The sequence below is a fragment of the Alligator mississippiensis genome, chromosome 15 (genome assembly GCF_030867095.1).
Source record: "Alligator mississippiensis isolate rAllMis1 chromosome 15, rAllMis1, whole genome shotgun sequence".
NCBI classification, from domain to species: Eukaryota; Metazoa; Chordata; order Crocodylia; family Alligatoridae; genus Alligator; species Alligator mississippiensis.
In genome coordinates, this window is record NC_081838.1 from 29,222,756 (window position 1) to 29,249,526 (window position 26,771).

At 50.0% G+C, this 26,771-nt stretch overlaps 1 protein-coding gene and 1 long non-coding RNA gene across 7 annotated transcripts in view; one reads left to right on the top strand and one right to left on the bottom strand.

Moving 5' to 3' along the window:
• Positions 1 to 1,969: 1,969 nt before the first annotated feature.
• LOC106738050 (butyrophilin subfamily 1 member A1) overlaps positions 1,970 to 26,771 on the bottom strand; it is a 30,154-nt gene continuing 5,352 nt past the window's right edge. For 2 of the 6 annotated variants that reach the window (XR_009457248.1, XM_019490858.2), the window contains 4 exons: positions 9,376 to 9,436; positions 6,180 to 6,243; positions 4,803 to 5,189; positions 1,970 to 2,556 (listed from right to left, as the gene is read on the bottom strand). Coding sequence is in view for 5 of the 6 variants with exons in the window: in XM_019490858.2 (XP_019346403.2) it covers positions 2,471 to 2,556; positions 4,803 to 5,189; positions 6,180 to 6,243; positions 9,376 to 9,436 (598 nt within the window). In the remaining variant the exon portion in view is untranslated. The other 4 variants (XM_059718034.1, XM_019490860.2, XM_019490857.2 and 1 more) reach the window with 4 other exon arrangements.
• Positions 21,425 to 26,604, top strand: LOC132245514 (uncharacterized). The gene is made up of 2 exons (XR_009457250.1): positions 21,425 to 25,199; positions 25,723 to 26,604. It is a non-coding gene; the product is annotated as an uncharacterized LOC132245514 (long non-coding RNA).

Genomic DNA, 26,771 nt, shown 5'->3' on the forward strand with positions numbered 1-26,771 from the left:
AAATCTACCACACTAAAAAGGCATCAATGTGTATTTTCACATGTGACTAACCTAGCGAAATGGCGATTTTTGGCACTGCATAATGTGTACAAGCACCCACCCTTCGCAATGCATGGATCACCAATTCAAGGCTGGGATGGCAGTTGCCTCCAATCATCTCAGCTATGATCTCCCAGCCCCACATGCTAGAACAGGCTGGTGCCCTTGAGTCCTCAGTTATATTCCCGCCATGCATACTAAATTGCAAAGCAATTTCTTCCACATAATGAGCAGGGTTGAAAGTTGTCTGGCATAGCAACCCTCCCCAAAGCCAAGTCATGCTCGCAAAACACTGGATGCCTTTCAGCTCTTGCTGTCTTGAGGACACATAACCAGGATCATTCCCTTCTGCAGAATTCGCCTCCCACTGGGCGACGAGGGCATGCAAAAGTCACACCATTGTCAAAAACATCATTTGACTGGTGCCATTTTTATACATTTTCATGAATTTTCAAAGCGGGAGTCTAACTATTGAGCATGTATCTGTGCAGTTGTACAGATCCCATGTGGCAGGCTACAGCACGTGCCGTTGACTCTTGTAATAAGAGTGTTTTGTGGTTTTTTCAGGAAACCGCCCCCTCATTCTTTACTGTGGCTCCATGCAGCCTGAAACCTGCTTCATGCCCGGAGCAGCTAAAAATGCCTAATGAGCAACATCATTCATCACTCGTGGGTAATAATGAGTCACTACCGTTTGAATTCATTTTTGCTCAGTTCTGTTCCGCCGAGAGAGGAAGATCAGCACGCGGGCGGGGGTAGCGTGGCTCTCACCTAACGGTCAGAGGAAGGGGCCTGGAAGTCAGGACACCTGGGTTCCTCCCCATTCTCTGGGAAGGAATGAGGGCATTTGTACACGTTATGTGTTGTTCAGATACACGTCACAAAATGGCACCAAAAATCGCCATTTTGCTAGGTTAGTCGCATGCGAAAATACACATTGATGTCTTTTATTGTGGTAGATTTTGATTCATCGTGGTAAATTAGACTACCTCCGACATGTTTTATTTTTAGTGTGGCCAATTGTTCCACCAGGATTATTTTTAGTATGGCAGGGCGCTGGTGACGGCTCCTGGGACACATTCCCACCAGTGGGAACGTGGGGTTCCTTGCAGCAAACAGCAAAACCTTGTGCCGCTGCTGCTTGTCCCCGGAGGATGCCTGTGCCACGCAAGCTCTGGCACACGGCATGTTGCCCTGGGTGGGGTAGAGGTGGCTAACTGTGTTGGCCCCAGCAGCCTTATCTGGGGGCCTCTGGGAGTGGCAGCTGGAGCAATCCTGCAGAAGGGAGCCTGGCCGATAGCTGGAGTGTGACTCTGGCTGGCCAGGATCCAGCTTTGGGTGCCGTGTGTTGCTGTCACGTGTGCCATCCTGCTTTTTTTCAGACATGGGTTTTTTGACCCCAGGAGATCCCGAAGTAAAAAACAACCCCTTTGCTGCAGCACGGGGAATGCCTGCATGTGCAGCATGTGTGGTGTGTGCCATCGGAGATGGGTCTGAGGCGGTGTGTCCGCGCTCTTCTGGATGCGCCCTTGCTTCTAGCCCTAGGAAGAGAATGGGGTCAAATGGGTTGTAATGGTAGCAGTGGGATAGGGGAGAGTAGAGTTGAGCAGTTGGATCAGGGGAGCCTGGAGTCCTGGGTCCTGCTCGAGCTCCAGGAAGGTGCTATTTTACATCACATTTGACATTTTCCAAGTTACACTGGGTCTCTAGCCAAATTACTCCAGGAACAACCTGAGATAACCATGCAGGTGCACACTGCGCTGTCCTGGGAAACAAGCAACAGTACATTTTATCCCGCATACTCGTGTGGGACCAGAAGCTGAAGAACAGACCTGAATGTTCATACAATCCTGGGACAAAGGGCTTTCTCCTGGAACAAACACACTGCTTGTAGCCTTTGGGCACTTGTACACGATGGGGTTAATCCTCATTAAATTAAGTTGGTTTATTAGATTTCAAATTATTTGTTTCTGAAAGTAATTGGTTCAGAGACAATCTAGCTCACTGCTAAGAGAGGCAATCTAATCAAGCCAGTTAACACCTCTCTTAGCAGCGCCCCCTTCCCCCATCCCTTGCCCTTGCCCATGCAGTCGTTTCTCTCTGCCCATTCACTTCTAGCATCTGACCACGTAGGACAGTGGGGAACAACCTTTTTGGCAGACATGCCACAAATTAGCCCCACACCCTCCCCAAATGCCACCCCCATCCCCTTCCCCTGCCTAATCTGTAGCTCTGCTTTCCGCTCCGTGCCCTATCGTCCTACTTGATCTGCTGCATGCCAGGCACAGAGGCTGCCCAAGTCACTTGTGGCAGGTATCTGCCAGTTAGCCAGCCCAGTAGGTTGCTGCCGATGAAAACTTATGTCAAATTGTACTGAAGAATTTGAGCCTCTGTCTGGTGTAGGCAGGACAGGACAGGTGTATTGCCCTGCCTACAACAAAAAAGTCTGTAGGGTGAGCAGGAGGAAGATGCCAACTAGGAAGATCCTGCCCGGTCTCTGCTGGGCACTGATGGAGCCTGTAAAAGACAAGAGTGGGTGTCAGTGGTAGATCATTCAGAAGGGGAAGGCTGTGGTGGTTGTTTTGCCCCTGCCCTTGGTGTGTTTTGCCCAGGCTCAGCCCATACCGGTGGGCTTTCCATGGAGCTGAGTGCCCTCTGAATCCCTCACAGCGCTCAGTGCCCACCTTACACCCAGCCTGCCATCTCTGTGGAGATCCTCAAGCCCAGGTTGCCAGGCTAAAACCCCTGACAATGCCAACCCTAGCTCCTACCCAGCAGGGTTCAACGTGTGCATGTGTTTCTCCCTGTATAGGGTCCGGGACAAAGAGGGAAGGAAGGGGGTCTCTCCCTGATGGGGGTTGCTAGCTGCTCTCATGACACCAGCAGTGACTTTTGGTGGAGGGTTTTCTTACGAAGCAACATCTTAATGGCAATTAAGCTTTGCTGCTAAATCGCTTTCCCCAAATTACCATATTGTCTCACATAAAGCAACAACCCCCAATATCATCACATTTTTAAAATGCAAAATGAAGAAAAAGAGACATTTTCTAATGCTATGGTTGCATAGAGCAGGGACAGAGCCGCTGTTAGGGTGACAATATTTGAATTTGGACTTGGATCTGGATTTGCCGCTGAATACAAGGCATGACCTGTGACCTAGCAGAGCTGCTAAGCACAAGGCAGAATGATATATTAAAAATATATTGCAAGATGCTTAGGCAGCCAGATTTTGCTTATGAATGCTTATGCTAAGCCACTAAGTAACCATTTTAACTGCGTTAACCATTTCTGAGGGAAAAGCAGCAAGCGAATCTGTGTGAGTCTGTGTGCTGTGAACCAGCTACAGGGAGGAACGAGATAAGATAGAGGGGCCCAAAAGGCAGAAGCTGGCACAACCTGAGACAGAAAAACAGACTGGAATGTGGAGAACAACACGTAATTGGTACCAGAATCCAAGATGAACATATACGAAAAGGTGAATGGTGATTGGTGAAGAAGCCTCCAGAAGCTTCCAGGGTTTGGTCAAAGTTCGCCCATTGCCCGAAGAAAAGGAGTCAAGGTCTTAGACATGCGCGCATAGCAAAAAGACACGCAAATGAGTGAAATGCATAGGCAATTCCATGTTAATGAAGCCAACAGGAAATGGAGGCAGAGCTTGAGATGGGAGAAATAGGTGGAACAGAAGGTAGAACGAAGTAGACTGAATGTTAATAAGTATAAACCAAAGTGTATGGATATGGGAAAAAGCTACTGTTCGTTGCTGCTCCCCGTCTCCTGTCGGTGTGGGAGCTCGCCCAAAGCTGTCTCCATTCTTATTACAAGCTGTTGCGAGCAATGTGTGCTGGTGTTTGCTTCCTGCTCTGTTCTGGCTAATGAGTAACAGGATCCACGGGTAATTGGGCTGTCGTTTCCCTAGTCGCTGGGCGCCGCATGGAGTCGGGGTCTAACAGCCACCATCACCACCTTCTTCGGCTTCGGCTTTGGCTTCTTTGGCTTTGGCTTCTTCTTCGGCTTCAGCTTCTTCGTCTTCATCTTTTGTCTTCTTCGGCTTCATCTTCAGTGTCTGGCTTCTTCGGCTTCTTCCTCGGCTTTGTCTTCATATTCATCTTTTGTTGTCTTCCTCTTCAGCTTTGTCTTTGTCTTCATGTTTTGTCTTCTTCTCTGATGTCGTCTTCCTCACCTTCATCTTCATCTTCATCTTCTGTCTTCTTCCTCGTTGTCATCTTTTCCTCTCGTGTCCTCATCAGAAACTGGAAGATTTTTCCAGACTTTACCTCCGAGATGGTTGCTGACGAGGTATTCAGCAGAATCTAGACAACAGCCATGGCATAAAGGCTTCTCCTGGGGCTGTTATGGCAGCTGGAAAACAGAGCCTAATCCCCCTAACTGGCTATCCCTTTCCTGTTTAATTAAAACCCTAGCTGTTGCTGAGGGCTAGTCTCCAGGGTCGAACCTGTGATTTTTTAAAAGAGCTAAAAAGCTGTGAGCTCAGAGAAGAGAGACCAAGAGCAGCTCTCAGACATTAATATTTTCCTAAGAAAGATTAGTTTGAACATCAGGACCATTCAAAATTGAAAACGGTCGTTACACCCCTGGAGAAGCAATCCCTCAAGTCAATTGATTCCTTCAGCTGCCTAACTCCTAAAACCCCACTGTATTGCCTCACAGCTCTGCTAGTGCCCCTCCATCCTGGCCCTTCCCCTCCCTGCTCTTCCAACACTGCTACCTAAAATTCAGTGCTATCCATGCCCCCAAGTCCTCACCTGATGTGGGTCTTTCTGCGTCTCTTAAGTCCACAGACACAGTTAACTGAATTATCTCTGACGTCCTGCCCAGCTCCGTGGTGACGTGGCACTGATAGACGCCCCTGTCCTCCTCGAGGATGCCCCGCAGCATCAGCGCTCCATCTCCCTGGGCCAGCCCCGCTGAGTCCAGCCGCGTCCGGCCTCGATATGCCGGGTTCTGAACATCCAGCTGGTCCTTCCCGTAATAGAAGCTGTGAACCACCCAGTCGCTTCCCTGCGCCCACCTCTTCTGCCAGGTGAGTGTCAGGTGCTGTATACTTATATTGGGCTGGGAAGGGAAGCAGCAAGGTAGGGTAATGTTGTCTCCAACCCAAGCGGTGACGTTCCTCTGGGCTGTGGTGAGCCCTGCAAAGGAAATGGGGTCTGTAAAGAAATCCCTGCAGCACCTCCAGTCTCTCTCTCCCAGACAGCAGGCATCTGTGTATAGCAGGCATCATGTACAAGTGCCCTTAAGGACCTGAGGGAGCAGCTCTGGGTAGGGTGCAGGAACAGGGTGCCTGGGGAGAGAGAAGGCTGGCGAACTGTGCAGATACTGGAAACAGCCAGGGGAAATCCAGACAGAGAGAACTTGAGTACCCACAGATTGACTGACTGATTTGATTCCCCCCAAAAAGGTCGGGGGGGGGGTTAATTTAAATTACAGAACCTGTATAAAATAAGAAAATAATTAAGTAGAAGAAAACAGCCCCCCCTCAAAATCCCCCCTCCACATCCCCACATCCAAAAGCAATCCACCCCACCTGACCCGAAAGAGATCCTCCTCTGCCCAACCCAACCCTGCTTCTCAGCCCCCTCCCTACAAGAGAACAACCACAATTTCTTGCCTGTGACATGCACTCCCCCCTCCCCAAAATAAAAAGCTAGTGGCAGTTGAACTGTTATGTGTTGAACTATTATGTGCGAGAAATGCGCGCATAACATTTCAACACATAATAATTCAATTTCAACACATAATTTCAACACATAATTCAATAATTAAACACACACACAATATTGAAAAACATAATCATTTGATTCAATGGTAAGAACTGGTTCTGGCCCGTACTGAGCAAAAGCGAAAGGCAAATTCTATCCTGGGGCACACTGTACGTGAGAAATACAGCAGTCACATTTAAACAGTCATAAGCAACGCGATAAACCTCTCCTGCCCTTCCCCTGTCTCTGTTGAAGCCAAAACCAGAGAGTTCCCCTTTGACGGCACCTGGCCAAGGCCCCTTGCCTCTCCGGGCTCAGCCCCCAGAGCTGGATGGGGGACAGGGGTGCTAGCAGCTGCTACCAAGCTGTGGGCTGTCCATGGGGGCCCGAGGGATGAGGTGTGGGAGAGGCAACACTCACCACAGAGCAGTGCAACCACGGTCAGCTGGAAGCTGTCGGGGGCTGGAGGCCGCATCACAGTGCTCTAGAGCAAGGAGAGAGAAGAAATTATCGGGGCCATGGGGTGGATTTGGGGCTGATCTCAGCCCCAGACATGCACACATGTTTCCATCCAGGCCTCACTTGAAGTCCACCCGGTATTGCTCCAACTGCTGATGGGAACTTGGTTATTCAGTCTATAGGGTGGCACTAAAAGACACCTAGTCACAGCCCTAGCCCCTTCCCACCCTGGGGTGCCTCTGGCCATGGAGACTGGCAGGTCTGAATCCCACTGGGACATGCGCTGACCCTGTGGAGAGCAGAAGGCAACCTCTCCAAGCAGCAGGGTGCGACCTCACAAGCTCCCATCTAGCCCAGTCCTCCACTCAAGGCAGGATCAGATCAGTCCGGACTAAACCACCCTGTTCTTGAAGATCTGTGGAGGACAGACATCCTCCCACCCCTCTCTAGTCCATTCCCACCCTCATAGGAAGGTCCTCCTCATCTCCAGCCTCCGGTTTCCCCTGCTGCTGATTGAGGCCATTACTCTTCATTCTGCCGCAGAAAATCCCCCATCTCCATCATCTTTAGAACAGGGATTTACTGTTCCCAACAACTCTGTTGTGGGTGAGGGTTTGAAGTGGTGGCAATCTCGGGGGAGCACATAGGCCGCCTGTAAACACAGGGCACATCTGCACGAGACACTGACCTGATAACACTGCGCAGTAGGGCTGTGCGAAACGGCACCTTTCTGTTTCAACTTTTCGATGGAACGTTTCGTTTTGAATTTCGCTTCGATTTGAAACCACCGTTCCATTTTGTTTCATTGAAAGAGTTTGGCTGCTTCGACGCTGTTTTGACGTTTCGCTCATAGTCTATAATGGGGAAGCTCGAAACAGCCTATAACTTGGTCATTTCTGGCCTGATTTGGGTGAAACTTGCCGGAATGGTGGCCCCTTCTGAGGGCATAAAGCCTGCTAAGCTTCAAGGAGATAGATGCAGGAGTTTCAGGGAAACTGCACCTCAAAGTCTTGAAAGCAAAACTCATGTCACACGTATGTGTTAAGGCACAGTGGGGTGAAAACTGCAGGGGTGGTAGCTTCTGCTGAGGCCACAAAGTCTGCCGAGTTTCAAGGAGATCGGTGCAGGGCCTTGGGGAAACTGCACCTCAAGCTGCAGACAAGCAAAGCTTGTGACATGGGTGACACTGCATGTTAAGGCGCAGCAGGGTGACAGCTGCAGGGATGGTGGCCCCTGCTGAAGCCACGAAGTCTGCCAGCTGTCAAGGAGATCGGTGCAGGGGGTCTGGGCTCGGGGGCCCTGCACCCCTAGCTGCTGACAGGCAAAACTGGAGCACACAGCTCATTAACTGACTCCAAGGCAGAAAGCAGGGCAGGTCAAACAGTGCTGCCGTTTAAGCAGTATTTCCATCCCTCCCCCAGAGCACTGGGATTGGAAGGGACCTCAGGGATGGGTGACAGTCACTGGCCAGCTACACAGTCAATAATGAGAGCGCTCCTTCCCCCCCCTCCCTGCCCCCGCCGCCCTTCCCCCTCTCTCTCCTTACTTTAGTTTCTGTCTCCCTGCAGACAAGCCCAGCTTGAGCTTCAAAACTTGAAACCTTTGGAAAATTTTGAAACGTTTTGACTTGCCTCATTTCATTTCGAGGCTGTTTCGAAGCTCTCTGTTTCATTTTAATTTTGTTGTTTCGAGCTCGAAACAAGTTGAAACAACATCGAAAAGAAACTGCCAGTGAAATTTCGCGCAGCCCTACCGCGCAGTAGTGTGTCATGGCACGGGCAACTGGTGCCTCCTGAGTCTGGGGCGGCACCAGATCACCAATGGGGAGAGGGGGTCCCCTGCTGCCAATCACTGATCAGGGAGAGGGTCCCCCAGCGGCTGACCACCGACCAGAAGGGGGGGTCCCCAGCAGCCGACTGCCACTTCCAGGGGGTGCACAGCTGATCTCAGGGGACGCACGCCCTATGTGTCTGAATATGTCATGGCAGAAACTGAGCTAATAGCCTACTGCACAGTGTTATTAGGCTAACGCACAGTAAATATCATTAAATAACCATGCACTGGCACTACCGCTCAGTAACTTTAGGTATTTAGTGCTTTATTAAGGAAGTACTAAACTAAATGCTCAGTATTTAAGGTGCATTAACAGATGTGTAGATACATGCACAGAGACCTGAATTTAATGGCCTACAGGGCGTTTTTTCCACTCATATCCCTAACACAGGATAGAAATCCTAGCCAGGAAAGGACCAATTGTAGCCTTCATGCTTATTAGTGAGCAGAGGGAGATGCAAGGACAGAAATATATGGTTTCTTTCAGCCTTCTCTCACACATTTAAAATCAGAGTGGACTCTATCACCCCCGGGACTTCCCGGGATCCATTGCTGTTTTGCTCACAGACAGCAAATGTTCCTAGGGGTTTATTCATATCTCCCAGCCTCGCTAGGTTTCATACAATAGTAATATGATGGCACATATCTTTTTTAAGTACGTTTTAGTTTTCACCAAAATGCTGGGGGGACACCCTCATGTTGTTCCAGTAAAGACTTAGCAGATAAAAACCCCTGAGAATTGAGATGGTGGGGAAATAGGGTTTTTACATAGATTTTAAACACTTAAAGATCTCTCGTTGTTGCTGGTCCAAGTCAGACAACCAACCCCCCAGCCCCTTCTCCACCAGGAGGTAATCCCATCACCTAGGTTTCGAATTACACTTTGACTCTTGAGGGCAGCGGGGTCTGCCAAAAAAATTGGGCTGCCCATCACAATGCCCTAATAAAATCAGAGACCCCCCCAAGTTATAATTTTCAAATCTTACAGGGGCTCCCTCGTCCCTTATGGGGGGGCTCAGCCACTCCCCCCCCCCCGAGTTCGCCCATAATTTGAACCCTGCAGTCAGTCACCTTCTCCTCACAACAAGGAACCTCCCAAGCTGACCGAACCTCAACCTCCTCATGCCCATCAGTGCCCTTCCATAATCCAATCCCCCTGCGTTACCATCCAGCCTGTACCTGCCTCACAAGACCATTGGGGAGATGAGAGGAGGGGGCGACAAGGCCTTCTCACCCCATCCTGGGCAGACTCTCTCCCCGCCCCACTTCCCACTCCTCCCCATCAGTCCCGCAGCCATAAATGCTGCTACCCCGGGTCACTCACCCAGCAAAGCCAAAGGGGTCTGGAGCCTCCTACTAGCCTGAGTCCAAAAACCAGCGCTGATCTTTGGGAGAGAGAAGAAAGATACCTTGTCATTTCTGTCATTTGCCATGTCTTGTAATTTGCATGGCGGTGAGCATCAAAAAGACGCTCCGGCCCCCTCCCAGTGAGTGCTTTCCAGTGAGTCACCCTAGAAGCTGAATAGGAGCAAATGACATTTGATTTTTAATCTCCAGAGTCAACTGAAAAGCATGCTCCGCTCAGAGCTTGCAAGCTCGGAAGAGAAAAACCCCTTTGTCCTTGTTTCTCTCCAACCAATTCCCGCCTGTCCTGGGTTCAGATCAGAGCTGGCACCCCAGACGGGGAAAACAACCATGCTGAGGCCCCATTCCCCATCTGCTACGGGCTAGCACGCCCTGGAGACCTGTTCTTTTGTCTGCCGTTAGCATTTCTTCCCCTCTCTGGGCCTCCTCTTTTCCACCCGTCATCTACGCCTCAGATCATTTTACAGTTAAATTTGCCTTTATAATGCCAACGGTTCAGTTCCTGTTTGGTGCATCAGTTAACAGCCTCGAGAGGTATTCTTGAGCTTCCTGACATGGGGGAGGCAGGGTGAGATAGGGATCGGGTCTCATCAGGCAATTGGTTTCTTCTAAGAAGGACAAGCTCTTCCCAAAGGGGAGTCTTTCATGAATCACAGGCACGGCCGGTGGAAAGGGACCTCTGGAGGTCACGAATAGTCTAGCTCACTGCCCGAGGCAAGAGTCACAGAGAAGTGGGGCTGGAAGAGACCTCCATTAACCAATGATGAGTGTTCAACGTGTTACGTGCAAAATAGTAACATCAGCTGTCATGGTACATTGCGAGAGTGAAATAAACCCAGAGAATATCGTTAGCCAGAAAAAGCTGATAATGTGCACAAGCACACCCAGAAGTCACATCTAATCCAACCCCCTGTCTGAAGCAGGAGCAGCCCTATCCAAACTATCCGCATACATATCTGTCATTTAACCTTTTCCTCCAGCTACCGCCAGCCCTGACACAACACCGCACATCTCACCCGCACCTGCCACAGGTTCTTCCATCGCTGCACAGGTTGTTAATATACCCTCGAGAGATCCCAGGTGGAGGGTGTGCTCCCTGCTCCAGAGGAAGGCAAACCCACCTCCTAGTCCAGACCAAAAGTCCTTCCCAACCTCCAATGCAGTATCGTTTCTGAGTGAAAAGGTGAGACTCTTATAACCAGGATCCTCCAGGTCCTGGGCTGGGCTGTAGCCTGGGCTGTAGCCAACACGTGACACTGATGAGGAGGGTGAATGCCCCCAGCCCCTCAATACATGCGGGACGGGGAATAATTCCTTCCCCGCCCCACAGGGCAACCAGCAAAGCCTGGGAGATGCTCCACACCCTCCATTCTGCTCTCCGCACCCCTCCCACCCTCTTATCTTAGGGTGTGCACCTTGTTCCTCCCGCTCCTCGATGGCCTTATCAGATGTTTTGCGCCACCAACTGTCCAGCTGGCCCCGTTACTGGAGAAGCAATGCCGTTCCCATCTTCTTGGTTCCCTTAATGCCACCAATAGAAAGGCTGAAGCAAGATAGTCCCTTACCTCTCACTCCCCACCAGCCAGCTTCTCCAGACTGGTGTCCTTGCATACCGTTGGCAATGGAGACAGTTCCCTTCTGCTTTACTGCAGGAGATAGAAACTCCACCTTAGCTTTCCCCATAGTCACAAGATGTTATTGTTCCACATCATCAGACTCCTCTGACAGCGGGAATCAGTATCACATGACTCCCAGTGTGGGCAGTAGGAATTCCCCACTTTGAGTCCTCCAGCCCAGTTAGCAACAGATCAGGTGAGATCCCAAGCGTCGGCTTGTTTTGCTGTGAGAAGCCACGTTTTTAGTTCAGGTGTGTGCTTTGTATCCTTCACTGAGGGAAATCCTCTTCCAGTTCCCATTCTTCCTTCAAAGCCTCCCCAGTCCCTGTCAGACTTTCTGGGGAGGACCATGTAAGGGGGGAGTTTCTGTCCAGTTTCCCCTCATATGCAAAGCTCTTGCTGTCAGCAGCAGTGGTGGAAGTCCCTGATTTAGAGAATGATCTCTACCATGGCTCATTGATGGAGGTGACTCAGGAGTCCAATCTCTGAGCCACAGATCTGCCTGCAGGAGATGCAAGTCTTTCCACGGGAAGCGGGTAGAAAGGTGATTGAGTTGATGCCTATCCGTCGGAAGATATCAGACATTTTGCTTTCACTCCTTCCTGAACAGGAAAGCAGGCATGAAGGCAGAGCCCCAGAACAGCAGGCAGAAGCATCAGCTAAGAAATCAGCCTTAGAAACCTTGAAAATTCCCCTTGATCTACCAGGCAAGTCTGCAGCATGTGATATGCCAGAGGGAGGGCGGAGATTTGGTCCCTGTTCTTTCCCTCACAGCTGCTTTGTGGTAGTTATTTCATTTTCTGGTTCCTCTTTATAATGCCACCTGTCGCATCAGGCTGCCAAGAACCAGGAAAACACCGTATCACCCAAAACCAAAAGAAAAGAGGCCAGAAATAGACATCCCTCACTTCCATTCCTGCCACATGCATCAAATGTGTGGGGTTTTTAGGGATGTATTTGGTAGCTGTGTTGGTCTGAGACAAAAAGAAATGCAAAACTCTAGAACGCTTGGTTCGGGGATGATGCCTTTATTTGACCAACTAAGGAATCACAAAAAACCCGTTTTTCTTCAAGCTTTTGGGTAAGTGTGTCCTTCCTCAGGCTTAGGGAAAATTAAAGAGGGGTTTTTTAAGCCTTTCTCAGCAGCACTGAGTGTTGGCTGCGGCCGAGTCGGGGGATGTGACTGAGATGTGCCAATGCTCCTGCTGAGATCATAGGATTATAGAAAATGGGGGTTGGAAGGGACCTCAGGAAGTCGCATCTAGTCCATCCCCCTGCTCAAAGCAGGACCAGCCGCAACTACATCAATCAAACCAAAGCTTTATCTAACTGGATCTTAAAAACCTTCAAGGATGGAGATCAATCCCGGAGGGTCCTGGCTAAAAGGTCTTGCCCCTCCACTCAGGCTCAGACCAATGCCACATTGGAGGTGAGGAAAGAATTTTACCCCAGATTGTGGCGGACTGGCGGGGAGGGCTGCCTTCCTCTGGCATGGAGGCAATGCCTCTGCCTGGGATCTATTGAGTATATCTTAACCGCCTGTGTAACAGCCAACATCCTGACTGCCTTCCCTGTGGCAGGTTTAGGTGTGATGTGTGGTGTGGCATGAGGGCTGATGAAGAGCTTAGAGGGACGTGTCTGGGACGATTTGGATAGAGATGGTCTTGCCGCAGGCAGGGGTTGGACTAGATGACCTCTGGATGTCCCTGCCAGCCCCACTTCTCTAGGATTTTATGACTACGCGACCTCTGAAGGTCCCTTCCAGCCTGATTCCCCTATGACCTTATGACCTCTGGATGGATCACCATGTCCTTTCCTCCCTGCCCTGGGCAGGGACTGGGGTGAACTAGGCCACCTCCAACACATTTGACCTCTTCCCTGGAGCTTCAAGTGAGGGGAATTTCTCCATCATAGCATGCTCCAGGGCTTAACTACTCTTCCAGTGGTCAAGGGTGGGCATTAGGGGGGCACAGTGCTGCTGGAGGCAGGGCTGAGGGCTATGGCCAGGCCCCAGGGGGCACTGTGGAGCTGAGCGCGGGGTGGGGGGATCAACAGGGACCCCCAGGGAGCATTAGAGCAGCATCTGCCCAGCTGGGGCTGCAGTGGGCAACAGGGACCACTAGGGGGCATCAGACACTACAGTGCAATACTGCTGGGGGGCTCTGCCTCCCACCCCCATGTTCCTATGCCCTGGGGGGGGACATAGGGGGTGCTGTACTGTGGGAGGCAGCATGTGGGACCTGGGGTCTCTGCCCCGATGCCCCAGGGCCAAGATCCCACCAAGAGGAGAAGAGGACGAGGACACAAATAGGGCACCATGCTGGGGGGTTTATTTGTGTTAGGTGCAAAACTGGGGGTGGGAGCGTAAAGAGAGGGTGGGAGGAGTTGAGGAGGAGCAGGGGGAGGGAGGGCGGGGTCAGAGCTGGCACTTGAGGACTGTGTTGGAGGTTGTGATGAACCACAGCTGCCCCAGGTCATGGGTCACATGCTTGATCAGGGTCCCAGTTCTGATGAGCAGGGTCCAGGAGGTGCCTACCACGACATGCTTGGTTATGCCATCCCTGCTGGTAGGGAAGGGGGTGGCGTGAGGGCCCAGAGCATTATCTGCTGCTGCTGCTGCCCTACCTTGCCCCTCACTTTGCCCCAAGCCTGGGGGCATAGGCCAAGGGCACCTGAGACAGTCCCCAGGGCCCACCCAGGATCCCACACAAAGGGGTCCCCTCTAGCCTGACCCTAAGCCGCCTCCCCTGCCCAGTCCTCCATGGGGTCTGTGACCCCTTGTGGGGGGGTGCCTTAATCACCACTCACTCGAGGCAGCCCCCAGCAGCCCATACAGGGCAGTGAGAATGGGCAGCATCTTGCAAGTCACCAAGGACAGGCTGGGGGCGCCCGTGGTTGCGTCAGGGTTTTATAGCCAAGAGGCTGGAGCTGCCCGATTCCAAGGAAATCCCCTCTGCTATACGTTACCAGTCTTATTGGTGCTCAAGTAAACTTAGTGGCTAGGTAAGTTGATCACAAGTAGAAGCCAGGTAACATATACCAGTGCAGAACAGAAATCAGGGAATAAATGTAGTGTGTGTGCGTGTGTGTGTGTGTGTATTAAGCACTTAATCAATAAACGCAGCACTTTGCCTTATCCCCCCTTATAAGGTCTCCCTCATGATTGAAGCAATTGGCAATTTGTGTAACATTTAAGTGATGGAGACAGATAAAAGACCAAACGAGAAGAATCCGCCCCAGAACAGTGAGAAAACAACGGCAATCGACCTTCAAGGAAGAACTCAGTGATAACTCAGCAAAAACGCAGAGGACTGGGTGAATTTACAACGCTATAAAAGATGGGGTGAGACATATCAATTATGGGTCTTGTTCTGCATGTCATCCTGAAGCATTGGCTTATCTGACGAGAGGAACCAGAAGGAGCCCAGCTTTTACTTGTAATCAACTTAGCTGGCCACCATGTTAGCTCGAACACCAATAAGACTGGTAATGTATACCAGCTCAGAACAGAAATCGGGGAATGAATGTGGTGCATGTGTGTGTATGTGCGTGTGTATTACGCACTTAATAAACATGGCACTTTGCCTTATCCCCCCTTATAAAGTCTTGCTTGTAATTTGAGCAATTGGCTATTTGTGTAACATTTAAGTGGTGGAGAATTGTGGAAGGGGGATATATAGGAAGCTCTGTGTTTATTGTTCCTCTGTTGTTCATCCTCAGGGTTGTAAAATTCCCTGAGCTTATGGGAGAAATTAGATTTTTGCCAATTAGGAGATTTAGAAATGTTTTTATTCAGAAGAAAGAAGGAATCTAAGAAACAGAAACCTGGGAAGAAAGTGTTTACAGTAACTTTACCTTATGTGCAGGAGGTGTCTGCCATGAAAAAGGTTTTACAGGGACTTGGTCACAATCCCTGGACAGAACAGGCAGTGACAAATGTTAGTTCCTTGTCAGATTTAGAGGATAAACTAGAGCGGTACCTAGCAATTTACAAGCCACAGACTTCAAAAGAAAAACAGACTTTGATCTTTTGGTTTTTGTGGGAAGGATGCCAGGATGCATGTGATAAAGTTAGGAAAGAGAAACAAGAGAACATCGCATTGCAAAAGGAGTTACAGCCGGTTAAGGAGGATTGGGAGAGAAGGAAGGCTACAGCTCTGGGAACTGAAAGTCAGCTGGAGCCTTTACAAGAGGCATACCGAGAAGGGAAAATAAGAGAAAGTAAATTGTTGAGAAAGGTGGATGAACAGGCTATATATATAAAAAGGAGATGGAAGTCTTAAAGGGTATGGTGTATCAGCTTACCCTAGAACAAGCAAAAATCCTGCCTACCACGAAGCACAAACCTGCTACTTGCTATTGGGATAAACTAAACAATGAAACCACTAAGGTGTATTATAATAGAGAAAGTTGTGTGTGTATAATTGGGTTAGAAGGAGCAGTAGTTTGGCAAGGGAGGAATGTTTCTGAGCCACCAGTACAACAATGTATGTGTAATGTGACTGGTACAAACCCCTAAACTGACCTATTATTTCCCAATTCACAAAGCAAAGGAAATCATCCCTGGAAATGGGAATAATTTGCTTGATTTCCATTTCTCTTTAGGAATCAATTGGACTACCTTAAATTATCGGTTACAAAAGAATTCACAAATTAGCCATCTTACTACTATAACATGAGAACAAAATCAACTGCACACTATGGTTATTTTACACCAAGGTTCAGAAATTCAGAAAGTATCTGAAGAAGCTAAACAAATGATGGTACACCATTGTTATGAAATTTTCAAGGGATAGTCACCAGGATGGACGGCAGTCCTAAATATTATGTTATATCCTATTATCATCTCTTCTATATTAACTGAAATAATGCTGATTATTATGTGTTGTGTGTATTGTTGAATGAAACGAATAATTTTAAATTAAAATCACATGCCTTAATTGCTTTACAATATATAGCTTTGCAAAAATGACCGAGTGATCCATTCAAAATAAAATGTTTTGAAGGATCAAGGAAGGGAATGCTATGCAAATAGACTTTTTGCCTGTTGCTTTTAATCTTATGTATTTTCTTCAGTTTTGTATTGCCTTAAGAAACTCCATTTTGTATTGTTTTGTGTGTGGGCCGGGAGTGGTCTGAGGTTTTCGGGGGCGTGCGGCGGGCTGTGGCCGGGAGCCCACAATGGTAGGGCGGGCACTTTTGCACGACGGACTAGAATTAGGCACGGACTCGTAGCGGTTAATTAAAGATTGTTTTACTTACACCGTAGGTGGTCGCGGTGCAGGCAGGAAAAACTTTCTTGAGTTGCAGTTACAGACAAACACAAGTGGAGTTTGCTAGGCTCCACCGAAGACACACACAAGCGGAGTTTGCTAGGCTCCGCAAAAACAAACACGACAGAGCTCTGGATACCCTTGACGAGCGCGCAAAACCGTAGATACATCTTAAGAATTTAACGAACGAGGCGGGAAGAGGTTGGTGGTTGATCAGGCCGCCGAACTCCTCTGAGACGCACACAAAGTTTCTATTACTCTGCCGCTTGCTCAGAGTCCCCACGAGATGGATGTGGAGTCCTCTACAACCTGGGCGGAAACTGCTCAAACCTCTTATACAACTAGCAAGCCAATCGCTAGCCGCCACGTGGGAATAATTTAGAAACAGCCAATAGTGGGAAACAAATTTACATACGGGTGGCGGGAACTCCTTTGCACTGGGGTTTTCTCTCTGCAGCTGAGAATTGCACCGTGCAAAGAAAGCTCCATGTGGCGGGAAATAATTCTGCAGTGTCGAAGCACACACACAATCATTGGGTCATGACATTTTGTAGCTTGATATAAATGCTCAACATTTTACACTTTTGTACGCTGTATGGGTGAGAGTGTGTTTGTGGAAAAGGAAAACGTCAGCTGGCAACTGGCTGAAGAATGCACACAGATAAAAGACCAAATGAGAAGAATATGCCCCAGAACAGTGAGAGAACAACGGCAATCAACCTTCAAGGAAGAACATCGTGATAACTCAGCAAAAACCCAGAGGACTGGGTGAATTTACAACGCTATAAAAGATGGGGTGAGACATATCAATTTTGGGTCTTGTTCTGCATATCATCCTGAAGCATCAGTTCATCTAATGAGAGGGATCAGCAGGAGCCCAGCATCTACTTGTGATCAACTTAGCTGGCCACTAAGTTAACCTGAGCACCAATAAGACTGTTAACGTATACCAGTGCAGAACAGAAATCAGGGAACGAATGCGAGGGTGTGTGTGTGTGTGTGTCCAAAGGAGGGCTCTCCCCAAAGTCCAGCCCCCTATTTGGGACAGATGCTTGCCTCTATTACTCTGTACTTGGTCAGTCTCTAGCGCTCATCACCTTGCCTGAGTGGTTTTCCTCTTCTTTTTTCCTCTCACTCTGATTTCTACACTAAGACCCTTTTATCAATTTGGCCAGCTAGCCAAAGCCCACCATGAGGTCTTGATGGAATCTCCCACATGCCCACGATCTCGCCTGCCACGACTTGTTATGGGACGAAAGAAATGCCTGGACATGCGGCTTTTGACGTCGTCAGTCTTGAGGTCTGCCTCAGTGTAGTGAGGGCTCCACCACCCCCTACACCCTCACCTGTTCCACCAGGTGTTAATTCAGCAGTCCACACAATCTGCCTCAGAGCAGTCTAAATGCTTTGTATATCTCTGGATCTGACCAATCAATAGCCCCACTGACCATGGTTGTCCTTCACCAGGCATGAGCATCACAAGGACCTGATGTGTATTTAACCAGGTTTTTATTTACTGACCTATGGTTCGGATGGTTGCAACACACTATCCTGATATCTCTGGGAGGACTCCACTCCCACTTCAAAGAAAAATAGAAAGGAAAGCAAACTGGGACTTCTACCTGCCCTTATAGTCCAGTCTTTATGGTACCTTGATTTCTCAGCCCTGCTATTAGGGTCTTTACAGTACCCTCTTCCATGCTTGTCTCTCCTGATTGCCCCCCTGCAGTTTCCCTGAGGGTTGCTCCTTCAGGGTTTTCTTCTCTGGCAACTCTCTCCCAGTCAGCATCTTCCAGTTCCGGGAGCTCCCCTTTTGTCTGCTCCGGGCCTCCTTTTATCTTGGGGTTCAGGCTTGCTCCCCATCCCCTCCGGAAACACTGGGTAAAGAAGGAGCCCTGCATAGTTCTTGCAGCCTCAGGGCTGGAACATTTGCTTGCAATTCTTGTGAGTTGTTCTTATTCCCCTGTGGCTCTTCTCTGTCCTTACAGTGTGTGTATTAAGCGCTTAATCAGTAAACACGGCACTTTGCTTTATCCCTGTCAGGATATCACTGTGTATGGGTGTGGGCCCTTGCGTGCCATTGACATTCACTGGCTGCCTTCTTTCCCAAAGCTGGTGCCAGTCAGCACAGTTGCGCTGGTCTTTTTTTTTACTCCTGCTCTTCCAGTAATTGATGCCCCGTGGGCTCAATTGACCGCCCACGGTGGCCAATTAACGCGGAAGCATCTTCTCCTTTGTGTGTGTGAGCTCCTCTGAGCTCTAAGGACCCTGCGGGTCTCTTGCCTCACTCCCGGGGACTTCAGTTCTGGGCAGCAGATGGGCCTTTACCCTCTTTGCCTGCCTCATCTCTCTCCTCTACAGTCCGCTCCTGGGGCTGGAAATAACCCCTGGCCACTTAATTAGCCCAATCCACCTCACCCGGCAAGTTGATAAAGCCGTGCCAGGGTGGATTGGGAGCTCCCATCGGAGTGTGGCCATGCTGCTGCAGCTGGGCAAAGTCCTCTGGTGAGGGGTCTTCTCCAGGTATGTACTTCCGGTCTTTTCACATTCCTTCCCCTTTAACTCGCCGTTAGGCGGATCCTCTTTTGAAACTGGCGGGGACGACTTCATCTCTGAGTGGCTTCACTCCACCAACTCCTCCTCTTCATGACATCTTGAAAAAAAATTGGCAACTGTATTAGTTTTTCCCGGCTTATACACAATATTAAAGTGAAAAGGCTGCAACGTCAGAGCCCATCGAGTGATGCGCGCATTGTCCGTCTGTTTGTTCTTAAGCCACCTCAGCGGGGCATGATCGGTTATTAGGGTGAACTCATGCCCTAGCAGATAATACCAAAAGTAGTCAACACCGCATTTTATGGCCAAGCAGTCACGTTCGACCATTGCATACCTTCTCTCCTGTGGATCGAGCTTCCGGCTGACATAGGCTACAGGCCGGGAGATTCCATTGATTTCTTGCGAAAGAACAGCACCTAATGCTCTATCAGAGGCATCTGTCTGTAGGATAAAATATGATTCAAAGTCCAGAGTCTCCAACACTGTCCTGACAGAGGGCCTTTCTTGTCTTCTCAAATGCCTGCCTACTCACAGTATCCCATTTAAGGGGGCCCTTATTCTTCCCTTGCAGCAGATCAGTTAAGGGCCCTGTTATCTCTGTGAATTGGGGTATAAATTGTCAATAATACCCTGCCAGGCTTAAGAATGCCCTCGGCTGTCTGTGGCTCTCGGGTGAAATATAGTGACACAGGGCTTCTACCTTGTCAGCTAATGGGTGAATATACCCCTGGTCTACCATAAACCCTAAGTACTTTGTCTAGGCCTTACCCAGGACACATTTTTTGGGTTGGCTGTAAGTGTGGCTTGACGTAATTCTTGTAGCACTGCCTTGACTGATTTTAAGTGCTCCTCCCAACCCTGGGTATATATAATAATGTCATCTATGTAGGTGGCAGCGTATTGCTGATGTGGAGCCAACACCCATTCGATTAACCTTTGAAAGGTAGCCACCACCCCGTGTAACCTGAAAGGCATCTGGCTAAATTCATATAAGCCCCACGGAGTGCCAAACACAGTTTTGGCCCTATCTTCCCTCCTCAGCAGCACCTGCCAGTACCCTCTTGCTAAATCCAGGGTTGTCCCACTTTCTCCAACAGCTCGCTAATCTGAGGCATGGGAAAAGCATTGAACCATGATATGGCATTTACTTTCCTGAAGTCCGCACATCGCCGCAATGACCCATCGAGCTTAGTCACCACCACAGTGGGGCTGCACCACCGACTTCAGGACTCCTGAATGATACCCCGTTCCAACATTTTAGTAATTTCTGTACGAATGGCCTCATATCTATAATGTGGGATCCTCCTCCATTTTTCTCTAACAATCTGCCCTATGGGTTTATTATCCATTGGGTTATCCCTCTAGCGTGCCCCGGAATCTCACTAAAAACATCTTGAAATTCATTAGCCAAACTGCTCAACTGGTGTGGTTGCTGAGGACTGAGTTGGACCCCTATGGTGGGCCAGTAGGGGGCGCTCCTGTGCTGAACCACCCACCTCACTGCGCCCGACCACCTTCCAGCCTCTGAGTGCCTCCCTGGGGGTGCCTCACGCCCGGCCAACCCCGTTCCTTGAGCACACCCACTAGCCTGGGGGTACAGCTGCCACCACCCAGGGACAGGTTTGCTTCTGGCACAGTGTCCCCTGGGAAACACAGGCCTAGTAGCTCTTGAGGGTACTTGACTCACTTCAAGAACTTGGGATGCTTCCCTCAGTCGGAAGCACAAGTAGCGGTCTCCCTTAGTCAGTTGAACCAAGGGCACCCCAAGGCATAACCTAGACTCTCTCCCAATGAGTCTCCCACACTAGGTACAAAGGAGAACTTTATTGGTTACAAGGAGTAGGGTTGGACTAGGGTACAGGGTAGAGGAATATCAGAGAAATCCCACAGAGCAAACTGGCATGGCTGGGTAGCCTTTCATCACGCATCTGAGTTACTGCAAGCTATATATCTAGTTGGATCTCAGGTAGCTTACTCACAAGGATCATGCAGAGGCAGGTGGAGATTCCCCCTGGAGGCAGGCAGTTCCTTGATCATGAGTTTTGAGAGAGAGAGCAAGTTTCAGGTGGTCCAGCTCTTCTCTGTCTCTGAGTCTTCCTCATGGCTGCTGCCCCCTCCTCCTCCAGGGCAGTCCTTAACTTACATAGCACTTATGACCTCATTTACCTGGTCCAATGGAGGCCAGCACCTGTTGGCTGTCAGCCAACCAATTTGAAATGCATCACTGGTTGCTGGGCAGACTGGCAGTCTCTAGCCGACCAAGGAACCCAAGCCCCTCACCCAGGTATGTGATGCCAGTCATGTAGATCAGAGGGAGCAGGTTTCCCCCCTCCCTCAGGAATGTATCCAGCTCAGGGTACCCAAAGAGATAGGGTAAGGTGTGTACCCTCTGTAGGGCCCATCCTAACCAAGTTGTCACAGAGCAGAGTTTTTGGGGAGAAACAGAGGTGGCCTTCTGCCACAACCCCAACTGGCACTATTATGCCCTTTGTATTCTGTCTCGGGTCCACCCTTAAGTCCCAACCAAACTCCTCATCCAGTGGGGAAGGATCAATCTGTCATGACCCAAAGGTCTGATTTTTTGTGTGTGCTTCGGCACTAAGAATTATCCCCGTGGGTTTACAGCTTCGTTGCACGGAGGAGTTCTGCTGCGCAGAGAACCCGCGTGCAGGGGGTGTTCCCGCCACTTTGCAGCGGTCTTTGCAGGGTGCATTTCCTTTGCAACACAGAAATGCACGGTGCAAAGAGTTCCCGTTCATCGTATGCAAATTCGTGCCCCGCAATTGGCTAGTGCTAAATTATTCACACGTGGCGGCTAGCGATTGGCCTGCTAGCCGTATAAGAGGCTTGAGCAGTTTCCGCCCAAGCCGAAGAGGACTCCGCATCCATCTCGTGGGGACTCTGGGTGTGCGGCAGGGTAATAGAAACCCTGTGTGTCGTTCAGAGTTTGGCGGCCTGATCCACCGCCCACCTCTTCCCGTCTTCAAACGGAGCCTACTATAAGACGTATCGACGAGTTTTATGCGCGCTTGTCCTGGACATCCGGAGTTCTGTCTGCGTGGAGCCTAGCAACCTCCACGTGATTGTTCGTGTTTTGTCTGCGTGGAGCCTAGCAACCTCCACGTGTGTTCGTGTTTTCTGTTGTAACCGTAACTCAAGCAAGTTCTCAGCCTACACCACGACCGTCTCGGTGTAAGTAAACAATCTTAAAATCAACCGTTATGTGTCTGTGCCTAATTCTAGCTCGGCGACCTCCCTCTCCGACCCGGCCTGCCCGGGCTGCCGGCCACAGCCCGTGTGCAGAGCGACGAAAAGGGCCCGGGGCCTGACCCGGCCCACACATGGTGACGAGGATGGGATCGGGATCACTGCCGCACATGATGGGATCGGGATCACCGCGGCACATGCCGATGGGATTAGGAGAGGGCTCGCTAGAGTTAGAATTAGTTGAGAACTGGCCTTGGAGAAGTGGGAGACGCAGCATAGCAAGCGTCGCAGAACTGGAGGCGCACATTGCGTACCACCAGGCGGGCGGAACGGGCAGGAGATGTGTCCGTGGACACCTTTCGCTAAGGGGAGAAGAAGGAGCTTCCGAAGTCGGAGCCCTAGAAGGGAAAGAAGTATATCTTCACCCCGCGGCGTTCGGGTGTATCATGGGCGATGAGCGGGTCCTGTATAGGCCCCTCGATGCTGTGACCCTTGCCAAAGTCGACCCGGCGTGCGCAGTAAGCCCGATCCCCACCCGGGAGTATGTCCGTTGCTCACTGTGTGCCTGAGAGATGGGAGAGACGATGCCAATTGGCTGGTTCTCCCCTTGCATGGTGGTGCCTAGACTAAGGAGTCGTGAGCATCCGTCCGAGCTCCGTGAAGACCCGGAGATGGAGGACCGCGCCGTAAATGAGAGAGTGGTCCTACGGTGCGACAAGGGGGGAAAACTAAATGCAACCTTTCAAACTATGACTGATCTGATGAATAAAACTTTAAGCTTGAAGACCCAGCTGCGTATGGCCGTTCAGGCGGTCGGAGAAGCGGCTGAGAGAGGGGATCTTAAACTGCCCTGACAAGATGGCGCCGAGCAGAGGGAAGACCGCGTGGAGGAGCCGGAAGTGAGGGATGGAGCTTCGGGAGAGCCCGCGAGGGTTCGGCCGGTAACTCCGCCCAGCGACGCAGCGTCGATTCTGCCGACCACGCCCGTTTGCCGACGGGAGGGGGAGTCAAGCGGAGGAATGCATCCGCCCCTCCCGCCTGAAACAGCAACAACCCCCGCTGTAACAATGACTGCAGCTCCGACAGCAACAGCAACAGCAACGACAACTCGCGAAGAAATTGGTCAGCCTGCAGTATCGAGCAGCCCAGTCATCGGTCCGCAGAGTGCAGTTCAAGCTACCACCTACTACGCTCGTTCCAGAGCCGAACTGCAGAATTTGTGTAGGGAATCCAGGATACGATCCGACGAAACTCTGGCTGTGTGGTTGGGACGTCTGGTCGTGGAGCTTGGGTCCGACCTCCTGGACCAGGAAGAAGCAAGCTTCTTGGTGAGACAAGCTTCATGGAGTAGGGGACATGTCAGCGACATCGACGTGGTGGCGTTTAGCGTCCACTGGCCTATTCCGATTCCAGCGCTTGTGGCAGGAGTGATTGAACAGAAGGCCCACGCATGGCATGACAACTGACCAGAGCACACCGGTGCAGAACAGCTTGTACTGGCGATCATCGGAGTTTCGTATTGCGCCTGGAACCCAAGAGAATGCACGTTGGGACTGACACCGCTCCAACGAATGCGACCATGGCCTCATCGTCACCTGCGAGACCCTGGAACCGTTCCAGTGACTCTCGACAGCATAGATAGTTGTCTTAAGGTTTATGGGCAAAGAAACATTGTGGTTTTGCGGACTGTGCTGAACCCACTGGTCGATCATCCTGTGAGTAGTCTCCTTCATCAGTTGTCAAGACTGCGCGTCCTAATGGAGCCAAGACTATCCAGTGATCGGGAGTATCAACGCCCGACTGAGGCTCAGAACACGAAACACCGCGAATCCGAGCGTCCAGTATTACGCCAGAGAGCACAAGAGGAGCGATACATGTTTGGATACCTCCTGCAGCGTTCTGGACTTAATAAGAGACAGCTTCAGATTTTAGGAGACGCGGGACAATGGCAGCTAGCCTACGAGTTAGGTTTTCACTATCTAGAAGAAGGCGACGATGACTCCTCGACGGTTTCATCGAGTTCCTGAGTGTGAAGGAAGAGAGAGAGCTGTCCAGTATAAAATCGTGTTTACATATTTGTATTTAATAGTGATGATAAGTTTAATCGACTGCATTATCGTGCGGTCCTGTGTGATTTTGTAAATAGTAGTGAATAACCATTTTAAGAGTTCTTTTACAGATCAGGGATTCGGAGAGCGTGGTGGAGAGAGGCCCCGAGAGGGACAACATCACCGAGAGGAACGAAGGCCTGACGCGTGATTCCACCATGACGCCCACCAAAGTCATGATCATTCAGTTTTTTGTTATGAATGTGATTTTATGTATATGTGTGTGTGTCGGTTATTATTTGATTCGATCCCTTGAGGACGAACTTTTATTGTTGACTGATTTTGTTTTTGCTTGTTTAGTTTCGCGAACCATTGACAGAGCTGTTAATAACCCGGATGATAGGTTTGAAGTATAATTCTATTGTGCCTTCAGCAAGGGGGGATGTCATGACCCAAAGGTCTGATTTTTTTGTGTGTGCTTCGGCACTCGAATTATCCCCGTGGGTTTACAGCTTCGTTGCACAGAGGAGTTCTGCTGTGCAGAGAACCCGCGTGCAAGGGGTGTTCCCGCCACTTTGCAGCGGTCTTTGCAGGGTGCATTTCCTTTGCAACACAGAAATGCACGGTGCAAAGAGTTCCCGCTCGTCGTATGCAAATTCGTGCCCCGCAATTGGCTAGTTCTAAATTATTCACACATGGCGGCTAGCAATTGGCCTGCTAGCCGTATAAGAGGCTTGAGCAGTTTCCGCCCAAGCCGAAAAGGACTCCACATCCATCTCGTGGGGACTCTGGGTGTGCGCGGCAGGGTAATAGAAACCCTGTGTGTTGCTCAGAGGAGTTTGGCGGCCTGATCCACCGCCCACCTCTTCCCGTCTTCGAACAGAGCCTACTATAAGACGTACCGATGAGTTTTATGCGCACTTGTCCTGGACATCCGGAGTTTGTCTGCGTGGAGCCTAGCAACCTCCACGTGATTGTTCGTGTTCTGTCTGCGTGGAGCCTAGCAAACTCCACGTGTGTTCGTGTTTTCTGTTGTAACCGCAACTCAAGCAAGTTCTCAGCCTACACCACGACCATCTCGGTGTAAGTAAACAATCTTAAAATCAACCGTTACGTGTCTGTGCCTAATTCTAGCTCGGCTCTCGCCCTCTCCGACCTGGCCTGCCCGGGCTGCCGGCCACAGCCCGTGTGCAGAGAGACGAAAAGGGCCCGGGGCCTGACCCGGCCCGCACACAATCAACAGACCCTCCTGGTCCCTCCATTCTTTAAGTAGATGAACATGGTATGTTTGTCTCTCTTTCCTATGCCCCAGTTTAGAAACCTCCTAATCAACAGGGCCAACTTGCCAAACCACCTCAAAAGGTCCTTGCCGACACCTTAGAAATTTGGTCTCCGTATCTGGGAGTAACACCAAGACCTTCTGGCCTATTCAAATGCTCCTCTCCTAAGCCTTTTTATCATATGTAGCCTTTTGAGTGCTCTGCGCTACCCTCAAGTGTTCTCACGATAATTCCACCGCCTTCTGCAAGCGCTGTCTCAATTCTCTCACATACTCTATGTGATTAACACCCTCCTGCGGTATTTCTTCCCAACCTTCTTTCACCAGATCTAACAATCCCCTCGGACAATGTCCATACACCAGGTCAAATGGGACACACCCCAAGGACGACTGCGGAGCCTCCCGCGTCGCAAACAACAGCGGTGGAATCATCAGGTCCCACTTACGGGGCTCTGCCTGAACACAGCGACGCAGCACATTCTTCAAGGTCCCACTAAACCTTTCAAGTAACCCATTGGTTTCGGGGTGGTATAGTCATACATAGTTGTTTCATTTGCAATACCCTCCATAGGCTCCACAGAACCCCTGACATAAAAATAAAACCCTTGGTCTGTAACAATTTCTTTGGGGAGCCCCACTCGGATGATCCATTTGAGAAGTTCTTCTGCCACCCGGGGCACAGTGACGGCTCACATAGGGACTGCCTCTGGGAACCGGGTCGCATAATTTACGATAACCAATGTGGAATCAGAAAAAATAAATGCCTTAAACTTTGATCATTTGAGTTATAAGATGACATAACCGCTTTGTGGAGAATTGCTGGCTCTGTACAGTAGAACAGATAAGGGAAAGTGTTTGTTCTTTGTAACTCCTCTGCAACTGCTTCCCTCACCGCGGCCTTGAAGATAGCAAAAAGTATGTACAACTCTGATTTCCAGGTGCAGGTAGGGAGTGTTATTTCTCCCTTGTCTCCTCCATAGTTCTCATCCTGATAACAGCAAAGAAGTAATGAAGTAATGTTTATAGCTGCTTTTCTAGCTAATTTCACTATATGATGACGTGAGTTGTAAGCGACTGTTAAAAAGTATATAAGCCTCCTGATTTTGCTCTTGGGGGGGAACCCCTTCCAAGTGCTTGACAAATCCATGTCACTTTGGGGTCCCCCCTACAGCTGTAGTTTCTTTTGAATAAAAGCTTCTGCTGACCTGACCCAGAAGTATGCTGCGTGTGTTTCCACGACACCAACAGATACTGATGCCCCACTGAACTTTTGGGGAGGGACCCCACCACATCCAGTGCAATACGTGAGAATCAAGCCCCTATCATAGGCATAGGTTGTAAGGGCGCCCAAGCCAGTTTATTCACGCTTACACTTT